General features: G+C 41.5%; 3 protein-coding genes across 6 annotated transcripts in view; 2 read left to right on the top strand and 1 right to left on the bottom strand.

Annotated features, from left to right (window-relative positions):
• The window catches only part of srrm2 (serine/arginine repetitive matrix 2), a 14,360-nt gene extending 13,741 nt beyond the window's left edge, over positions 1-619 (top strand). For all 4 annotated transcript variants that reach the window (XM_015050775.1, XM_015050776.1, XM_015050777.1 and 1 more), the window contains 2 exons: positions 204-311; positions 431-619. In XM_015050775.1, the coding sequence (XP_014906261.1) occupies positions 204-311; positions 431-485 (163 nt within the window). In that variant the 3' untranslated portion in view covers positions 486-619. The remainder of the gene's footprint in view (positions 1-203; positions 312-430) is intronic.
• A 2,684-nt stretch (positions 620-3,303) lies between these two features.
• On the top strand, positions 3,304-12,814 carry LOC106958715 (ras-related protein Rab-35). The gene is made up of 7 exons (XM_015050763.1): positions 3,304-3,474; positions 6,277-6,779; positions 8,220-8,270; positions 9,059-9,182; positions 9,258-9,382; positions 10,712-10,836; positions 11,900-12,814. The coding sequence occupies exons 2-7, from the start codon at positions 6,725-6,727 to the stop codon at positions 12,047-12,049; spliced, it is 630 nt and encodes a 209-aa protein (XP_014906249.1). The 5' UTR covers positions 3,304-3,474; positions 6,277-6,724; the 3' UTR covers positions 12,050-12,814.
• A 1,347-nt stretch (positions 12,815-14,161) lies between these two features.
• anapc2 (anaphase promoting complex subunit 2) overlaps positions 14,162-16,193 on the bottom strand; it is a 17,186-nt gene continuing 15,154 nt past the window's right edge. Inside the window, exons 12-14 of the mRNA XM_015050760.1 lie at positions 15,740-15,872; positions 15,251-15,492; positions 14,162-14,675 (exon numbers count right to left, since the gene is read on the bottom strand). Coding sequence (XP_014906246.1) covers positions 14,466-14,675; positions 15,251-15,492; positions 15,740-15,872 — 585 coding nt within the window. The 3' untranslated portion in view covers positions 14,162-14,465. The remainder of the gene's footprint in view (positions 14,676-15,250; positions 15,493-15,739; positions 15,873-16,193) is intronic.

Genomic DNA, 16,193 nt, shown 5'->3' with positions numbered 1-16,193 from the left:
CCTTCCTTCCTTCCTTCCTTCCTTCCTTCCTTCCTTCCTTCCTCCCTCCCTCCCTCCCTCTCAGCCCTTCTGTCCTTTGTTTTCCTATTCTTCCTTTCAGGCAGACATGTTTCCTTCCTTCTTTCCTTCCTTCCTTCTCTGCCTCCTCTGCCCTGTGTATGTACTGTGTGAGTTTAATGCAGCTGCTGTTGTTTCCCCCTCAGCCCTGCGCGGCCTCACCGCGTCCCGGCCGACTCTCTCAGAGATTCCCGTTCTCTCAGTTATTCTCCTCCCAGACACATCCGAGCTGCTCGCTCCTCTCCCGCTCCCAGGTCAGCAGAAACTTCCTGATTTCCAATCCTAGTTCAGTTCTGAATAAATAAAAATGTATTCTGTCGTGTTGTTCGGCCTTGGTGAGACTTTCCTGAAGGTGTTTCTGTTTTCCCTGCAGGAGCGCAGGCCGACGGTCGCCCAGATCCTCGTCCAGCAGCAGGAGGAGAAAATGAGCGATCATCAGAAACACATCCTTCCTCCTTCTCCTCTTCCTCCTCCTGCCAGCCTGGACTCCAGCACTGGGTTTGGAGAACTGCTCCTGCAGTGATCTGTTTTTGTTTTAGTGGAGCGTCGCAGGCTGCAGCCGCCTCAACCTAACTGTACCTGTGCTGAATGTCGTCCTTCCTGTAGATATGAGCTGTCCGTATTTTGGTTATTATTATGTAACAGGTAAACGATTCCATGCAATGTGAGCAGAAACTGAAACTAGGGTAATTTCTTTTGTTGAAAATGATTCATCGTATTAATAAAAAGTAATTGTAAATTTTATTTGGGTGGAAATTTTCTTGGTTTTTATGCATTTTTACTAGTTTAATAATTGAACTCTTGGATCAGTGCAGATTATCAGCTTATATCTCAAATTCCAGCTCAGTATTATAAGGAGAACTTAAAAAAAATCAGTTTAACTTATTTATATAACTTGGCCTGTCGTGATAAACTTTGATGGATGATAAATTGTTCCAGAAGTTGTTGCCATAAACAAAGTTGTTGTTTTGAGACCATTTCAACGAATAGTAAAGCAAGAAAACATCTTAAATATCCAAAATAAAACAGGAACAGCAAATAAAATGAATTATGAAATTTCTGTAAACCTTCAGAAAAAGGGTCTGGTTGAGACCGAAACAACAGACTGAAGACTTTTGTCATCCAGTTTTTGGTAGAAAGAGAAAAATGATAAATCAGGCAAATGGAGATTATGCTGGAGCGAAAATAAGACCTGTAATTGGATTTAACACATTGTAATTATTGGGTGTGACTTAGTCTGTTTTGATGTTAAAAGTTGCTGGGGATTTTTGCCCTACTTACTATGACATTAAAATGAAATTAAAAAGACAAGACGCACAGCTTATAAAAGAAAAATGTTTGTTTTGTACCTAAACTTTTCTAAGATGTAAATTTGTCATTGAAAATGTACAAAGAAAATCCACTAAAAGTCTCCATCTGCCTCAGTAATGGAGTAAACCATTCCTAAAATAAAGAGCCACACGAAGCTGCTCCAAGGACCGCAAACGGCCCCTGAGCCACACTTTGGACACCCTGGATTAGAGCAAGACTGAGACATTTACAACCCAAACTTTATCCTTCTGCCCATCACAATAAAACTAAAGTTACCTGATCTGTTGAAAGAACTATTTTGCATATTTAACACGTAGTCTATGTGTCATTTTAAAACCATCTGCATTTTCTCTGGCCTAAAAAATACGATTTCCTGAATTTCATCTGATATTTTAAATCAAAATTCAATAACGAGGATTAAAACTTGAGCAGGTAGCAGAAATTCTGAGGTTTTGGAAAACTTTGTTTCTCAACGCTAACCGTGACAGGATGCAACTTCCTGATGTTGCAACCAGGAAGCTGATCTCCACATCAGCGTCTGTCATCTCAAATCAGCTGAAACTCAAATCTGTTCTGCTCCAAAAAATTTCTGCTGGTTTCATTTTAATCTCGCTGAGATTTGAACCTTTAACCAAAAAACAACTAAACAAACACACAGGTGATATCATGTTACCAAAGGTTTTACTGAACCAAATCCATATCTATAATTTATATAGATGCTTTTGTAGAAAAACATATAGCTCAATGTTTTAACTAAATGGATTCAGAGTGTTTTATACCCTATGTAAGACACACCAGCAACTATCAATACAGAAAAGGTTTTAAAAATATATAAAAGTTAGCTTCACTTATTTTGTTTTCAGTGTAAATTAAGTTCACATTTACATTTTGTGATAATTTTCTATGTGGAATAGTTAAAAAGGCTTTGTTTTGGCATTTTGGAGTCATATTAATGCGGATAATCCAGTGTACGAGTTGACTTGAATGCAGCATAGAGATGAAATGCTGCACAGTGCAGAAGCGCAACTGGTGTGAGGCTACGGCAAGCCGTTGGTGTCAAATCTATTTAGTCTGTGAACACCACTTTTTCCACCAATCAAGTAATTTGTTGATATAAAAAAAGAGGAGTGGAAAAAAAGTGTTGGAATGCTTTCTGATGGGGTTTATAGTATTCTGACTGATCGAACTGCAATGTTTTCTAGTTTTTTTCCCCTAGATGGATTTCTAGAGCCAATATTTGACCCTAACAGCTTACCATATAAGTATCAGAAAAAAATATTTAATTGCTGGTAAAGANATCCAGGTCTCCTCTNTAGGNAGGATTCAAAATCACCCAGGAGCAACATATGCATAGTTTTCAACAACTATTACTGTGTTAAGTGTGTTTTTTCCAAGCTTTTTTTTTTGTTAGCTGCTCTGAAGCACATAGGCAAACTTTATTGTCATTCAACTGCACATTTGCGAAGCACATATTGAGAAAACTTTTGGTGTAAGGCGCCAATAATAAAATAATAAACAAAAAATATAAAAAAGACCAGTAAAAAAATAAGTATAGATATTAATGTATGAAATAAAAAGATTAGTGGGAATTTGGCAGTCTTGAGCACTTTACAATATTTTGTTTATTTTCTCTGGCTTTTACAGTGTCCCAATTCAGACATGGTAATTTTTATAACAAATTATTGTCTAGAAATGGAAAAGTGTAGATATTTGTCACTAACAGCTTGCCACAGGTCATGACACCGAATTGTACTTTAGCTACGTTAAAGAAAAATTTATTGACTATTCGGCAGGTAAGATTAGTTTATCTTGCATTAAAAACAAATATTAGAAATATTTTTTGGTCGAAATTTCTATTTTCACCGTATTTAATGATTTTTCCGGGGGAAACACGTTGGAGCTCTGTATTTTCCTACCCTCCTGAACGCAGCATCAGCTCATCACCAGCCGCCGTCAGTCAGTCAGGTGTGGCCGCGGCGGTGGGGAGGCATTCCGACCGGAGACAGCGCTGTTCCAGCAGGCTGCGCCGAGGCTAAATCTAGCGACTGCTGCGGGGCCTGGAAACATGAGCCGCCGTCCGAGCACCGAGTCCGCCAGATGACCGAAGTAAGTGCTCCATTTTCCCGCAGCTGCTCCGGAGTTTGTCCGGGCCGTTGGAAGTTTCTTGACATTCCAGATTTAGGGCCCACTCCGTCATTCCAGGGTGGGAAAAACCTGGAGGGCTCCACGACTGTCCACACTCTGCAACAAACAAATTTAAATGGATATTTGTTTTTCCTGTTGGACTGTCCTGCTGTTAAAATGTGTTTTATGTGTCTGTTTTGGGGGTTTAAGACCGACCAGGGCGACCACCCACCGGTTCGGTTCGTAGCTGAAACTTTTGACCGTTGGTGCAAAACATCAGTTTCACATCCAGAAAAGTCCGCAGTGACATGTTGTTAAATGGAGAACTAGTTTTACTACAAGTTATTCCGATTAATGTCAGGGAAAGAAAACGAAACAGAGATCTTAAAATGATCATTTTTGCGTTTTTATGTTCAGCTATAAACTTTTTTTTCTTTTAATAGACTGAAACCATTTTAAGGCTCATGCAATTAATGAGAATGTTTTGATATGCAAATAATGTTTAAATATGAAATGCGTTGATTAAATTATGAAGCTATGTTAAAAGTAAGTATTAATATTTTTATAATTTCATCGCTCCTGGGCTACACTTCCTTGGAAAACAAAATTGTCCAGAACCAAACAACTTCTTGAAAGTAAATAAAAAAAAGACTCATAATCAACATTTCCATTGTTTTTTTCCTAAGTGTTGAAGCAAAAGGAGCCTGTTGAGTCATGCCCTGAAAACCGGAAACGCACCTCCATAAAAGGGCAGTGACACAGCGCCTCACAGCACCCTGTCAAAAGCTGTCATAGTAGGTTTTTTTTAAACAAAACAAACTTTTTTACAGGATAACCAGGAATGGATGTGTGCCCATAGGCGACAGAAAAACGGTGCACTGAGCATAAATGGGTTGAGAAGGGAGTCAACAGCCAGACCACGTAAAGAGAAAAGCAAAACAAATTCTCTCCTTTAGGTGTAGCCATGATAATTAGCTTCATCCTTCAGCTTATACCATTTTTCTCTGTGTCTAAGCTAAATGAAGGAGTGTTTTAACATCTCCTCAAGCTAGCATTAGCTTGAGGAGCTAGCATTAGCTTGAGGAGCTAGCATTAGCTTGAGGTAGCTTTTCAACACCATATAGTTAAACTTTGAATGGTGAGACAGAAATTGTCTGAATAACTTTTTTAAACAACTTGAAGAGTAAGATGTGCACCAATTATGTAGAGGAAAGTGAGATTTTCACAGTTTGTGACTCCAGGACAAATATGTTGGGGGAGTAAAAGGTGAGAGCTTATGCTGGTCCACATCATATTCAAGATGCTGGTCAGAAGAGGAGCAAAAGTTGCATCTGTCTGAATGCTACCAGAAGTTTTTTTTCATTTGTTTTTCTGTTCTAACATTTAAGTCAGTTCTGCAATTATTTTATTTTATTATAGCTGCTTATCTATATTGTTTGCTTCCATTTGTCTGTCTGCTTGCTGTTGATAAAAATTCATTTTCCCACTGAGGAACAAATAAAGGATCATTCTACACTAAAACAAACACGGGTCTACTCCATGTAGATCTATAAAGCAGCAGCTCTGTAAAGTTTTTCTTTCTGGTAATTTTGCATCATATTTTCTGTAATGATCAAATACAGCTTGCAGTGGTTTGGTTGTTTGTTTCACTATTTAATAGCTGACTGAGCAGCTGATGAACATTTTTCTGCGTTGATTCGTGCCGCAGTAAAATGGAGCATTGTGGGATCTTGACGGCGCTCAGACTGTCAGAGCGCCATCTGTGGCTGTTTGTGTCTGTTTGCTCATATTTGACCAGCTAGCGTTAGCTTAACTCGACCAGGACAATAAAGCCTCATTGTTTCAGTTAACAGAGTTTCTCTGACCCTTTTGAGTTGCTCTCCATGATCAGTGATGTAGCATTAGCAATGTTAGCATGTGGAATCCTTCAGTATTCCCTTTATTCCTTTGCTTCAGGGGAAAGTACCAAACAACGCTGCTCTTAGCTGTTAGCAGCAATTCTGGCAGACATAAACGGATCTGTTTGTCGATTTTGATGCAAATGAGTAACTTTTAATTTTTTTCAAGCATAAATAATTATTTTGCCAACCTAATTCTCAATGAATAAGATATTATCTTGGATAATAGTGGTATCTCACGGAACGTAATAAAAACGTTTTAATCGTGAAACCGTCCTGCATAACGGCCGATTGAAAAGCTGAGCTGACAGTTCTCCAGCAGGCGGTCGCTGAAAACAGGAAGTTGCTACAGAAGCTGCTGCATTTATGTATCTGTGACGTGTGGAAGGAGCCCTGAAGGCCCGGTTGGCGCCCTGCTGGGTTCCTCCAGCACCGGATCCAGTTGAGTCAGAGGGCAGGAAGTGATTAGTGACTCAGGAGCGGCTCAGTCCAGAGCCGCACCCATTTATCGGCGCTGATTTCCTTCGTTTTGGGACATTGGTGATCCGCCGATACTTGCATGTGAAGCAGATCTTATCTTCCTCAACAAAAGTCTGAAAATCAGCCACAGTCCTTCTGCTCTGCACTGAGAGGTTCGACTGTTAGCCCCGCCCACCGGGGGTGAGCCCCGCCCACCAGGGGTGACATTAGTGACCCTCCTGTAAAATGGAAATAAAAGTTGCCAACTCAGCAACTTTTATTTCAGACAAAAAAAATGATCGGCCAAAATCGGAATGGGCAGGTCCGACTTTTTAAAGGTCGGTGATCGGCCAGAAAGCTGCACCTGCAGCTCAGTCAGTAAAAATGAAGCAATCGTCACATTCATCTAACATTTCTCCTGTTTTAGGTTCCCTCATCCTAAAACCCTGAAGAAGAAGAAGTGAGATCTGTGACTCCACCTGACCGCTGGGGAAAGCGAAGTGAAACAAAGGAACAGAAACGGGAACGCCTCGCTCCGGCTGATTTGGGACCAGAACCGGCACAATGCCTCGGTGATGGAGTAGCTGCGGGTGCAGAGCTGCGGGTCCAGAGCCGTGGGTGCGGCGCTGCTCCGGCGGGACGGGGATCGGCTGCAGGAGGGCGGCTGTAACATGCGGCCTGCATGCTGAACGCTGCGGCGCTGCAGAAACGCCACGCGCTGCGTCTGGACGACTACAGCAGCAGATTCACCTGGAAATGTTCCCCAACTGGAGCTGCTGAAGTAAACACAAACTGCATGTGCTCCTGAGGGGGTCAGAGGTCACCTCCTCATATGAAACTGGTTTTACTGGGAAAGTGGATACACGGCCAATCAGATGGCAGGAAAAGACTACAATCATCTCTTTAAGCTGCTCATCATTGGAGACTCCAGTTAGTATGTTTTACTAACTCCTTCAGTTCTGCTTCCTTTACCTCAGGATCGGCTCAATAATGTTTTCATTTCCACATAAAGGAGAGTTTATTATCCTGAACTGCAGGATCCACTGATTATGTTTATTATTACATCATTTTATGGCCTAACCTTCATCACAGTGAGGAGGAGGAGGAGGAGGAGCATTTCTGCTGGACTAGCAAAATTTATTCACTTTGTGTTTAATGAGCATTTTAATCATGTTGGTGCATAAAAACAAGACAAACACATAATTATCATGTTTATAGTGGTTGTGTGAAGTAAGTAGGAGCAGGCAGTATCTTACCTGCAGGACAGAGCCGTCTAATTTATGGCAGTGTTAGAGCCAGCCTAAAAAAAAATAATTACAAGAATACAAATTTACAGCAATGAAGGTGAAATAATAAGAGAATAAAGTCAAAATTATACATTAGTCTTTTTATTTTGAATCGCAATAATATGAGAATAAATATGTCTGACAACCATCAGCATAAAACCCGTTTGTTATATGAGAAAAAAAATCTTAATTTGAGAAAGTTGTACAACAATTAAGTTATAATACTAGAAAACTGACAGTTTGACAAACTAATATTTCCAGCATAAAGTTGTAATATTAGCAGAATGAAGTCGTCTTTTTTTTTTAGAATTACACAAAAAAGTAAAATATGAAAAAAATAAATTATCAGCAGCAGAACTTTGAAATGATTCGACGAGCTGCTCATAACTACTGAAGCTTTTCTCATTAAAACAACTTTTTTCTAGTAATTTTACAACTTTATTCTGGTAATATTGTGTCTTATCGCATTTAAAAAAATCTCAGTCCAACATTAATTCCTACCTTCAGTTTCTGTGTAATTTTAGTTTTTGTTAATAAGCCTTTAAACCACAGTAACATATTAAGATGAAAGAAATGTTAAATAAGTTTCATGTGAAGTTACTAATAAATAAAATGATCTGGCAGCAGAAACCAGCCAGATCCTGGAGAATCCTGGACTTCAGTCGTTTCCTGAACCGTTTGTCTGTTTCACCGTCAGCATTTCCTGATTAACTGCTGATGTTTAACAAAACCTGCCATCGGTAAATTAGAATATCAGTTATTTATTTTAGTAATTTAGTCAGAAGTAAAAATTTGATTGATTCCATGAAATAACAGCCAGTTTGGTTTTACTTAAAGCAGGCAGGACACATGACGGTAAGGCTGGTTGAGCCAACAGGTCACTGGAAAGTTGAGTGGAAGGTAAAAGTCTGGTTTACTAAAATAAATGAGCATTTTGATGCCGAGTGTGAGTTTTGCTCCAGTAGCTTCTGGTTCAGTTGGTCTCTCCCTGCTGGTTTTACTGGGAGGAAGCCGAGTCGCCTGCTGGTTCCTCAGACCAGTTTGACCGCCTCTCTAATCTCGTCTCTCATCTGTTCCTCCTCAGATGTGGGGAAGAGCAGCCTGCTGCTGCGCTTCGCAGACAACTCCTTCTCCGGTGAGTTTCTCTGGCTGCAGGTCGGCCGTTTTGTCAGGTTCAGGCATCTCAGCGCTGCGCAGGCGTCCCGACATGTCTGCAGGGCGAAGTTATGAAGAAAACCTGGAAATCAGCCGCAGAGCCGCTTCTCTGCTCCTGGTTCTGTTTCCCAACCTGCAGGCTTCCTGCATGTTGCCCCGCCAGACTGAAGAAACCGCGTTTATAAACAGGTTTTATTTTAACATGCTCTGTGGAAGTCAGAAACCGATTTAGTGAAAACACAAAAAATTTGATCCGTATCAAACCATCAGCATAAAAACTTTACAGCAAATATAAGAATAAAGGAACAAAGTGAAAATGTATTTTCAGCCATTTTTGTTCTTTTGTTGTGGCCTCAACATGTGCAGCAAATATCCATACAAACTCTGAAATTAGAAGCTAAGACGGTTTTAGTAATTAAATTGTATTTTTTGTTAAATATTTATTTTTTCTTAATTGAATTATTTGGGGACAGTTTTGAACCCAGGAGTCTCTGAAACAGGAAACATCGACTCTGATCTGCTGAGTCATTTCAAAATGAGAAAAATGTTTTTTAAATATTTTTATCAACATATTTTATGATTAGATTATGATCATAAAAAATTATTTCAGGTGCAGAAAACGAACTGAATAGAAATAAATTATAGTGATTCAATGGATTCAGTGTAGAAGTCAATGATACACAGAATAATGAAGCAACAGATTCAAATATTTAGTTAAAAACAACCAGTAAAAATGCAGGGTTGTGATGCTTTTCTAACTTCCTGCAGGCAGCTACATCACCACCATCGGAGTGGACTTTAAGATCCGGACGGTGGACATGGAGGGCGAGCGCGTCAAGCTGCAGATCTGGGACACGGCGGGCCAGGAGCGATTCAGAACCATCACCTCCACGTAACGCTGCCTCTCTGCTGGGTTTCTGTTCTCCGTGCCGCATCGTAGCGCTGATCCTGCGCCTTGTGTCGACAGATACTACAGGAACACGCACGGCGTCATCATCGTCTACGACGTGACCAACCCGGAGTCCTTCGTCAACGTCAAGCGCTGGCTCAACGAGATCTCCGAGAACTGCGACAACGTCTGCAAGATCCTGGGTGGGCTCCGCGCGAGTATTCACACCCTGAAACGTTTTCACTTCTTCTGCAGATTAAAGAACTTAGAGGCGATGGATTTAAAACAAAGTAGCACTTTTTCTACTTGCACTACTGCGTAAAATAAAAAGACTAACAAACCCCTGAACATCTGGTGAAGCATGTTGGGTATCAGGAGGATTTTGAAAGGGCTCAATTTCCAGACACCAAAAATCAGCTGGATGTTTTTTATAGCACTCTGTTTCTAAGATCTGCAGCTGTTACATCAGTGTTTCTACAAAGTATGTATGCCACACTTTTCAGATTTGTTAAAAACAAAGTTCTTCCATTTCCTAGCGATTCCCTTTCTGTTGGTTTATAGCAGAGGTTCCCAAGCTGTGGGGCGCGCCCCCTAGGGGGGGCTCCGTGTCATTGCAGGGGGGGCGCGGGAAGCCGTCTGGATGAAAAAAACAAAACATGAACACTGTATGCGCTGGGTTTTTACCTTAGAATGGCCAACTCTCTGTTATTCCTATGTCAATTTGATACAGTAGGGGCTTCCACACTTCCCATATTTGTGTCCTCTGTCACTTTTATCAGCAGTTAAAACTGTTTAATCCGTTGTTAACATGTGGAAACCTGTTTTTCCGAGCCGCCTTTAAACGCAACATGAGCGCTACGGCGCTCGCGCTGGGTTTCCACCTGTGAAGGAGACCTGCTGCTGGGCGGAGCTACGTAGGTTTGTGTTAGAATCACGGCAGCAAACCAGCAAAACGCAAAGAACTTTTCACAGTTTTTCCCTCCAAACTAACCGACTGAGCTGAGTAAAGCTGTTGGATGCAGGTAATGTTAGCTAAAAGATGACTAGCTAATATCAACACAGAGCCTTAAGCTTAACAAGTAGCTTGTAGGCTACCGATGTTGGTGTCTATTTTCAGCTACGTACATTTATTTTGCCCCCAAATAAGTCGATGCCCCTCCCCCCTCACACGCGTCGTTTCAACCAGACAGCCATTTGTAATCCATAGGGGGGGGCACAGAAAATGTTTGGAAACCACTGGGGGGGCGCAGAAGAAAAAGTTTGGGAACCACTGGTTTATAGCATAAAATAAGTTTAAGGTTTATGTTGTAATGTGACAAAACGGAGATGCTGATCAAATCTTGCAGCTATAATTAATCTGTTGCACCATGCAGACGCTCTGTCTGCTCTGAGGAAGGAAAAGGTAACATACATCAACCTGATGCGCTCTCACGTTGTTCAAACCGCCTGAACTTCCTTCTGAATGTGGAGTTGTTAAAAACAGAAAATCAGAACCAGCTTTTATTTATTTTCATTTCTTCATTTCTGCTCAGTGGGAAACAAGAATGACGATCCGGCCAAGAAGAAGGTGGACACCCAGGACGCCGTGCAGTTCGGGCAGTCACTGGGCGTCCCTGTTTTCGAGACAAGTGCCAAAGAAAATAAAAACGTAGAAGAGGTGAAAGATTTTATTATTATTTTGACATTTTTTCCTAAAGATTCCAACTAATCATCTTGTTGGAGATAAAATTATATTTTCTGTCAAACTTTTAAATGTGTATTTTTAGCTTTAAAAAAAGCAACAAAAGTCCAAATAAAACCTGAGCAGATGCTTAGAAATCCTGAAAACCTTTGAAAACCTTTACATTAATGGGATTGTTGCTTTTTTTATGGAAATGTTGATGTAACAGAAAATGATTTTATCTCGAGATTCTCAGTTCCTGCATCAAAAAAAATATAGAAAACATTTAACCTGATTTTTACCAAATAACCTGATGGAAGGTTAAAATGGTTCTCAGACTGATTTGACTTCAGAATTGAGGACATTAGCTAGCAAGCTACTGTTAGCATCTGTTAGCATAGTTGTTGCTAAAAGCTAATGTTGACAGAGGCTGCTAACATTAGCTTTTCCTATGATGAGAAAAAATGTCTGTTTAATTATTCATCAGAATTTTCAGGTTTTTATTTTTCATGTTGAACAAATTACTTTCTAAGGTTGTTTATTTCACATTCTGTCATTTTCAAAATGAAGCTGCAATAAAGTAGAAGGTGCAATTAAAAAAAAATTGTCAATTTTAAAGTCAAGTTAATTTCTGAAAAACAATCTAAATTCATAAAAAAACATGTTTTAAGGATTGCTTGCATCCTAAATATATAATTGCTATGAATATAAACACTAACTTACTAATCTAATGAAGTTTTATTATTTTGCAGAAAAAAAACTACTAAATGTTATTTATACTTCCTGTCTTTGGTTTATTATGACTTTTTCTAAAACAGAATAAAAGACAAAATACATTTTCAGCAGAAAACTAAAGTGTTTTAAAAACCATAAACATGAATAACTTAGTCATTTAGGTCACATCTCATGTTTCCCAGTTAAAATGTTTTATTTGTTAGAAACAGTCCAGATGTTTTCTGTCCAGCAGCTTCATGACTGAGCAGCAGAACATCCAGGTCTAACCGGGACGTTTTCTGAAGCACATCCAGGTCTGCTGTTCATGTTCGGTTTTCCTTTCCAGATGTTCATGGCATTTACTCGCATGGTGCTCCACGCCAAGAAGGAAAGCCGGGACCGCGCCGAGAGGGAGCGCTTCCGGGAGAAAGACACGGTCAACATCAGCACCCAGAAAGACCGCGGCCACCGCAAGCGAGCCAAGAAGTGCTGCTGAGGCTCTGTGGCGGCGCGGCGGTTCTGCGGCGGCGCGGCATTGCTGCTGCAGCGTGGTGTTGCTGCGGCGTTGGCGCTGCGCAGCCGGCGGTTCATGGTTCAACCTGAGGGAAAAGTCTGCAGCACTGACCAGGAGCTGAGGGAGCAGGCCGCTGTTTCATGCTCTCTGCATGGCTCTTCCATAAAACTGGACATGATACAAATAATCAACTTTCACGTTTCCCACCTGAAGCTGTAAAAATATCCTACTTCTTAATCAGATTTATTTCCCCCCTTAAAACTGTAATTTAATCGTTAAAAACAAATATTAAAATGGTTGTGATTAATAATTCCTCCTGAAGTGAACTGTAATATGTTCTGGAGAAGCTTCCAGAGTTTCTGCTCCGTTTTCCAGACGTTTGCTCTGATTGCAGCTGAAGGGGTAAAAACACCGGCCTGTTCCTTTAACTTCACTCCTGAACCTGTTACGTTTTAATCCTTCAAAGGGAACGTTTTGTTACTAAAGTGATGAATTCGGTAATCTGCCTTGTTTCAGTCTGAATGACTTAATAACCTCCTGAGAGCTTTTAATGTCTGCTGCCATGAAAATGTTAAAATAAAGCAATAAGTCCAGATGTTCTGTTGACAGTGACTGAGCTGAGACGCTGGTCCAGAAAATCCTCTTCATGTCTAAACCTGTCCTGCCTGAAATGTAGAAATGCATCCGTCTGCTGCTGTTTGTGATGCTTTGAGCAGAAAATAAACGCTTAAAGTTTCTGGTGTTTCAGACGGACTGAAGCTTCTGTTCAGAGGAAACGGCAGGAAAATCCGAAAACATGTTTAACATAAAATCAGCTTCACCACTCGCATTCAAGGTACCTGCTGTTGCATTATGACTGAATGCAAATTTTTTCCTGAAAAATAAGTGCATGGATTTCAATCCTTGGACCTGCATTACACATATTTATGAATTATTACATTTTATGTTGGTTAAATACAGGTTTTATACTCTGGGAAACGGCCTAGTCTAAACTACACACATCTGGCCTATTTACACATAAAAATAAGAAAAATCATGACATACGTAACCTATTATAACGAAGAATGGCTACAAGTGTTCAGAAATATTTTAGAAACAGATCCTGCAGATGTCATTGTCTCAATGTGCCAAGCGACCTTTGACCTCATTTAGTTATTTCATCAGAGGCGAGAGGAAGTTCCCCCGGCCCACCAGACCAAGCGTGGCGTCATCCAGTCGCCACATTTTGGGGAAGGGTCAGCTTTTGGGGGCTGAAATGGGACAGGGTTTCAGCTGTGGGATGTAAAAGACATTTTGAGTTTCGTTCAGGTCTAGAAGATGTGAAATATCTGATGGTTTAAAGCTGTGCATATAGAATAAACAGATCAGTGGATATACTGCCGTCACTTACATTCACTCTGCTTATGATCAAAATATGGACGAATGGATACAATTTTCTTTATACATCAGTAGAAGACACTTGAAAGAACATATGTACAAAATATTTTATTGATGTTTAAATATTTTAATGAGGTTAGTGACGGATGTTTACCTCCAGCATCACAGGCAGGAAGTAAAGAGGTCATGTGACCTTTCACACTAATACAGGAAACTGATATTGGTTAGAGAAGACACTCTATTTGATTTAAAAACTTAAATTAGTTGCTAAAAGTCAAAATTATTTTAGAGGTTCCCGAAGTTGGAAAAATGTCTGGCAACAATTGTTGCCGGTGGGATTAAACAGGTTAAAACTAAATAACAGAACAAGATGCATGGAAGCTTCAACTCAACATATCAGTATGAAAATTAATTCAATTACAAGTTATAACCTAAATTTCAGATCTCGTATATTTTGAATAGTCATAAGTCCAATTATTTTAAATAAGATTTATTGATCAATTAGTGCAAATTAAATTGCAGATATCTAGAAAGTAAATAAAACCGATTTAGTAAAATCTGGAGCTATAATTTTATCTCCAAGTGAGTTAGAGATCTTAAATTAACTTTTTTATATCAGACATTCTGCCATCAGAATGTCGTCAGTAACAAAGTCAAAGATCTTCATAACATTCTGAAATTTCAATGAAAACTTAGAAATGCACATGAAAAACATGACATCATCTCAAACGTTTTAATTTCCTGAAGCAAAACACTGAAAACTGTTCATTCAGTGGTTTTTATCTGTAGGAGTCAGGCGTTTCTCCTCGGTCCTGTATCTTCCCGTTTCCCCCGAACGCCCCGTCCTCCTCGGTCCTGTATCTTCCCGATTCCCCCGAACGCCCCGTCCTCCTCGGTCCTGTATCTTCCCGATTCCCCCGAACGCCCCGTCCTCCTCGGTCCTGTATCTTCCCGATTCCCCTGAACGCCCCGTCCTCCTCGGTCCTGTATCTTCCCGATTCCCCTGAACGCCCCGTCCTCCTCAGCTGGTCTTGGGCAGTCTGTAGATGCCGGTGGAAACGATCAGCTGATGCTCCCTGACTTTCCTCTGCAGGAAGGCCTCCAGCTCGTTGACGTCCATCTCCGTGACGACGGGTCCCGTGGCAACGAACATGCGCAGCATGGTGTGGATGCGCTCCAGCGTCATGCTGTCCAGGTTGGTGAGCATGGCCTGGATGTAGGCCCAGAACAGCTGTGGGAACAAACAGGGTCAAAGGTCGTTTAGTTGCACAGAACTGATGCTGCTTATGACTTTATTCTCTTAACGTCTTTATTTTATTCTCATATTAACATAACTAATCTTATTACTTTTTTCCCCACATGGCTCCTCTATTATAACGTTTCTACCAGCGTTGCTGAGCAGCAGCTCAGTTCCACCAGCTGTTTGCTAATTGCTGCTGGCTAGTCTGAAGGAGCTGAGTGGGGAGGAGCTGCACCTTGACGGTGGGGCAACGTCCACCCAGGGGTTTTGCAGCTGAGTGGTTGCCATGGAGATTAAAGATGATGATGCACCTTTAAGTGCAGCATAATGTTTTTATGTCACTTTGTTCAGTTCCGTTATTTGGCCTAAATGTGTCTCAGTGCTGCCCTCTTTAGGTTGAACTGTGTACTGCAGGTGGATTTTCCTGGTGTTCAGCTCGGTTGATGTCTACATTCTTGGTATTGACAGCAGATTAAATATTATTTATCTATCTATCTCTGCACCAGCTCTCTTTTTGACTTAAAACTCCCGGGGCCTTTGGGAGGAAGCAGGAAGTGACTGCAGACCTGCAGCTTCTCCTCCCTCTGCTCAGACTGGGTGGTGGTGTTGGAGTCGCGCTCCTCGTCGCTGTCGATCAGCATCACGCCGCGGTCCAGCCTGTCGCGTGTGGTGCCCGTCTCCATGACGGCGTAGCGGCCGGCCGCCTCCTCCCGCAGGACGCCCTGCTGCTGCCACAGCGCCAGCTTCCTGTGCAGCAGCTCCTTGGGGGCGGCCAGCTTCACGCTCAGCTCCTCCAGGGTCCACGAGCCTGTCAGGTTAAAGCACAGGCAGGAGGAAGACGAGGAGGAAGAGGAAACACGTAGGAATCACCTGATTGGTTTGGATCAGCACCAGAATTTAAAATGCAGGAAAAAAAACTTTTGTTTTCACAACTAACAAAAGTATTCACACCCCTTCCGCATTTTAAGGCTTCAACTAAGAAAAATCATGCATAAAATATGAAATGTGTGGCCTGCACCTGTATTCAGGTAAATATTTAAACCCAGAGCTCGTACTTTTCTCCTGGAAGTGCAGGATGATGGCGGCATGAATCGGCGACACGGTGAGGTTGGTGAGGGTCCGGTCCTCCAGCTCCAGGTCCAGAGTGACGGAGCCCAGGTGAGGCTTCCAGCTCAGCGTCCGCATGGCCTGAAACAACCGCAACGTCAGGACGCTAACCGTCAGGATGCTAACGCCAGGAGGCTAACCGCCAGGAAGCTAGATATCAGGAGGTTAACTGCCAGGAGGCTAACCGTCAGGAAGCTAACCATCAGGAAGCTAGACATCAGGAGGTTAACTGCCAGGAGGCTAACCGCCAGGAAGCTAACTGCCAGGAGGCTAAACATCAGGAGGCTAAACATCAGGAAGCTAATAGGTTAAAACGGTCAGGAAGCTGACGGTCAGGAAGCTAACAGTCAGGTTAAAACGGTCAGGAAGCTAACCGTCAGGTTAAAACGGCCAGGAAGCTAA

The sequence above is a fragment of the Poecilia latipinna genome, unplaced genomic scaffold (assembly GCF_001443285.1).
Source record: "Poecilia latipinna isolate Pla-1442-1.1 unplaced genomic scaffold, P_latipinna-1.0 Scaffold1009, whole genome shotgun sequence".
Classification (NCBI taxonomy): Eukaryota; Metazoa; Chordata; class Actinopteri; order Cyprinodontiformes; family Poeciliidae; genus Poecilia; species Poecilia latipinna.
The sequence above is the reverse complement of the archived record's forward strand: the minus strand, read 5'-3'. Positions and strand labels throughout refer to the sequence as shown.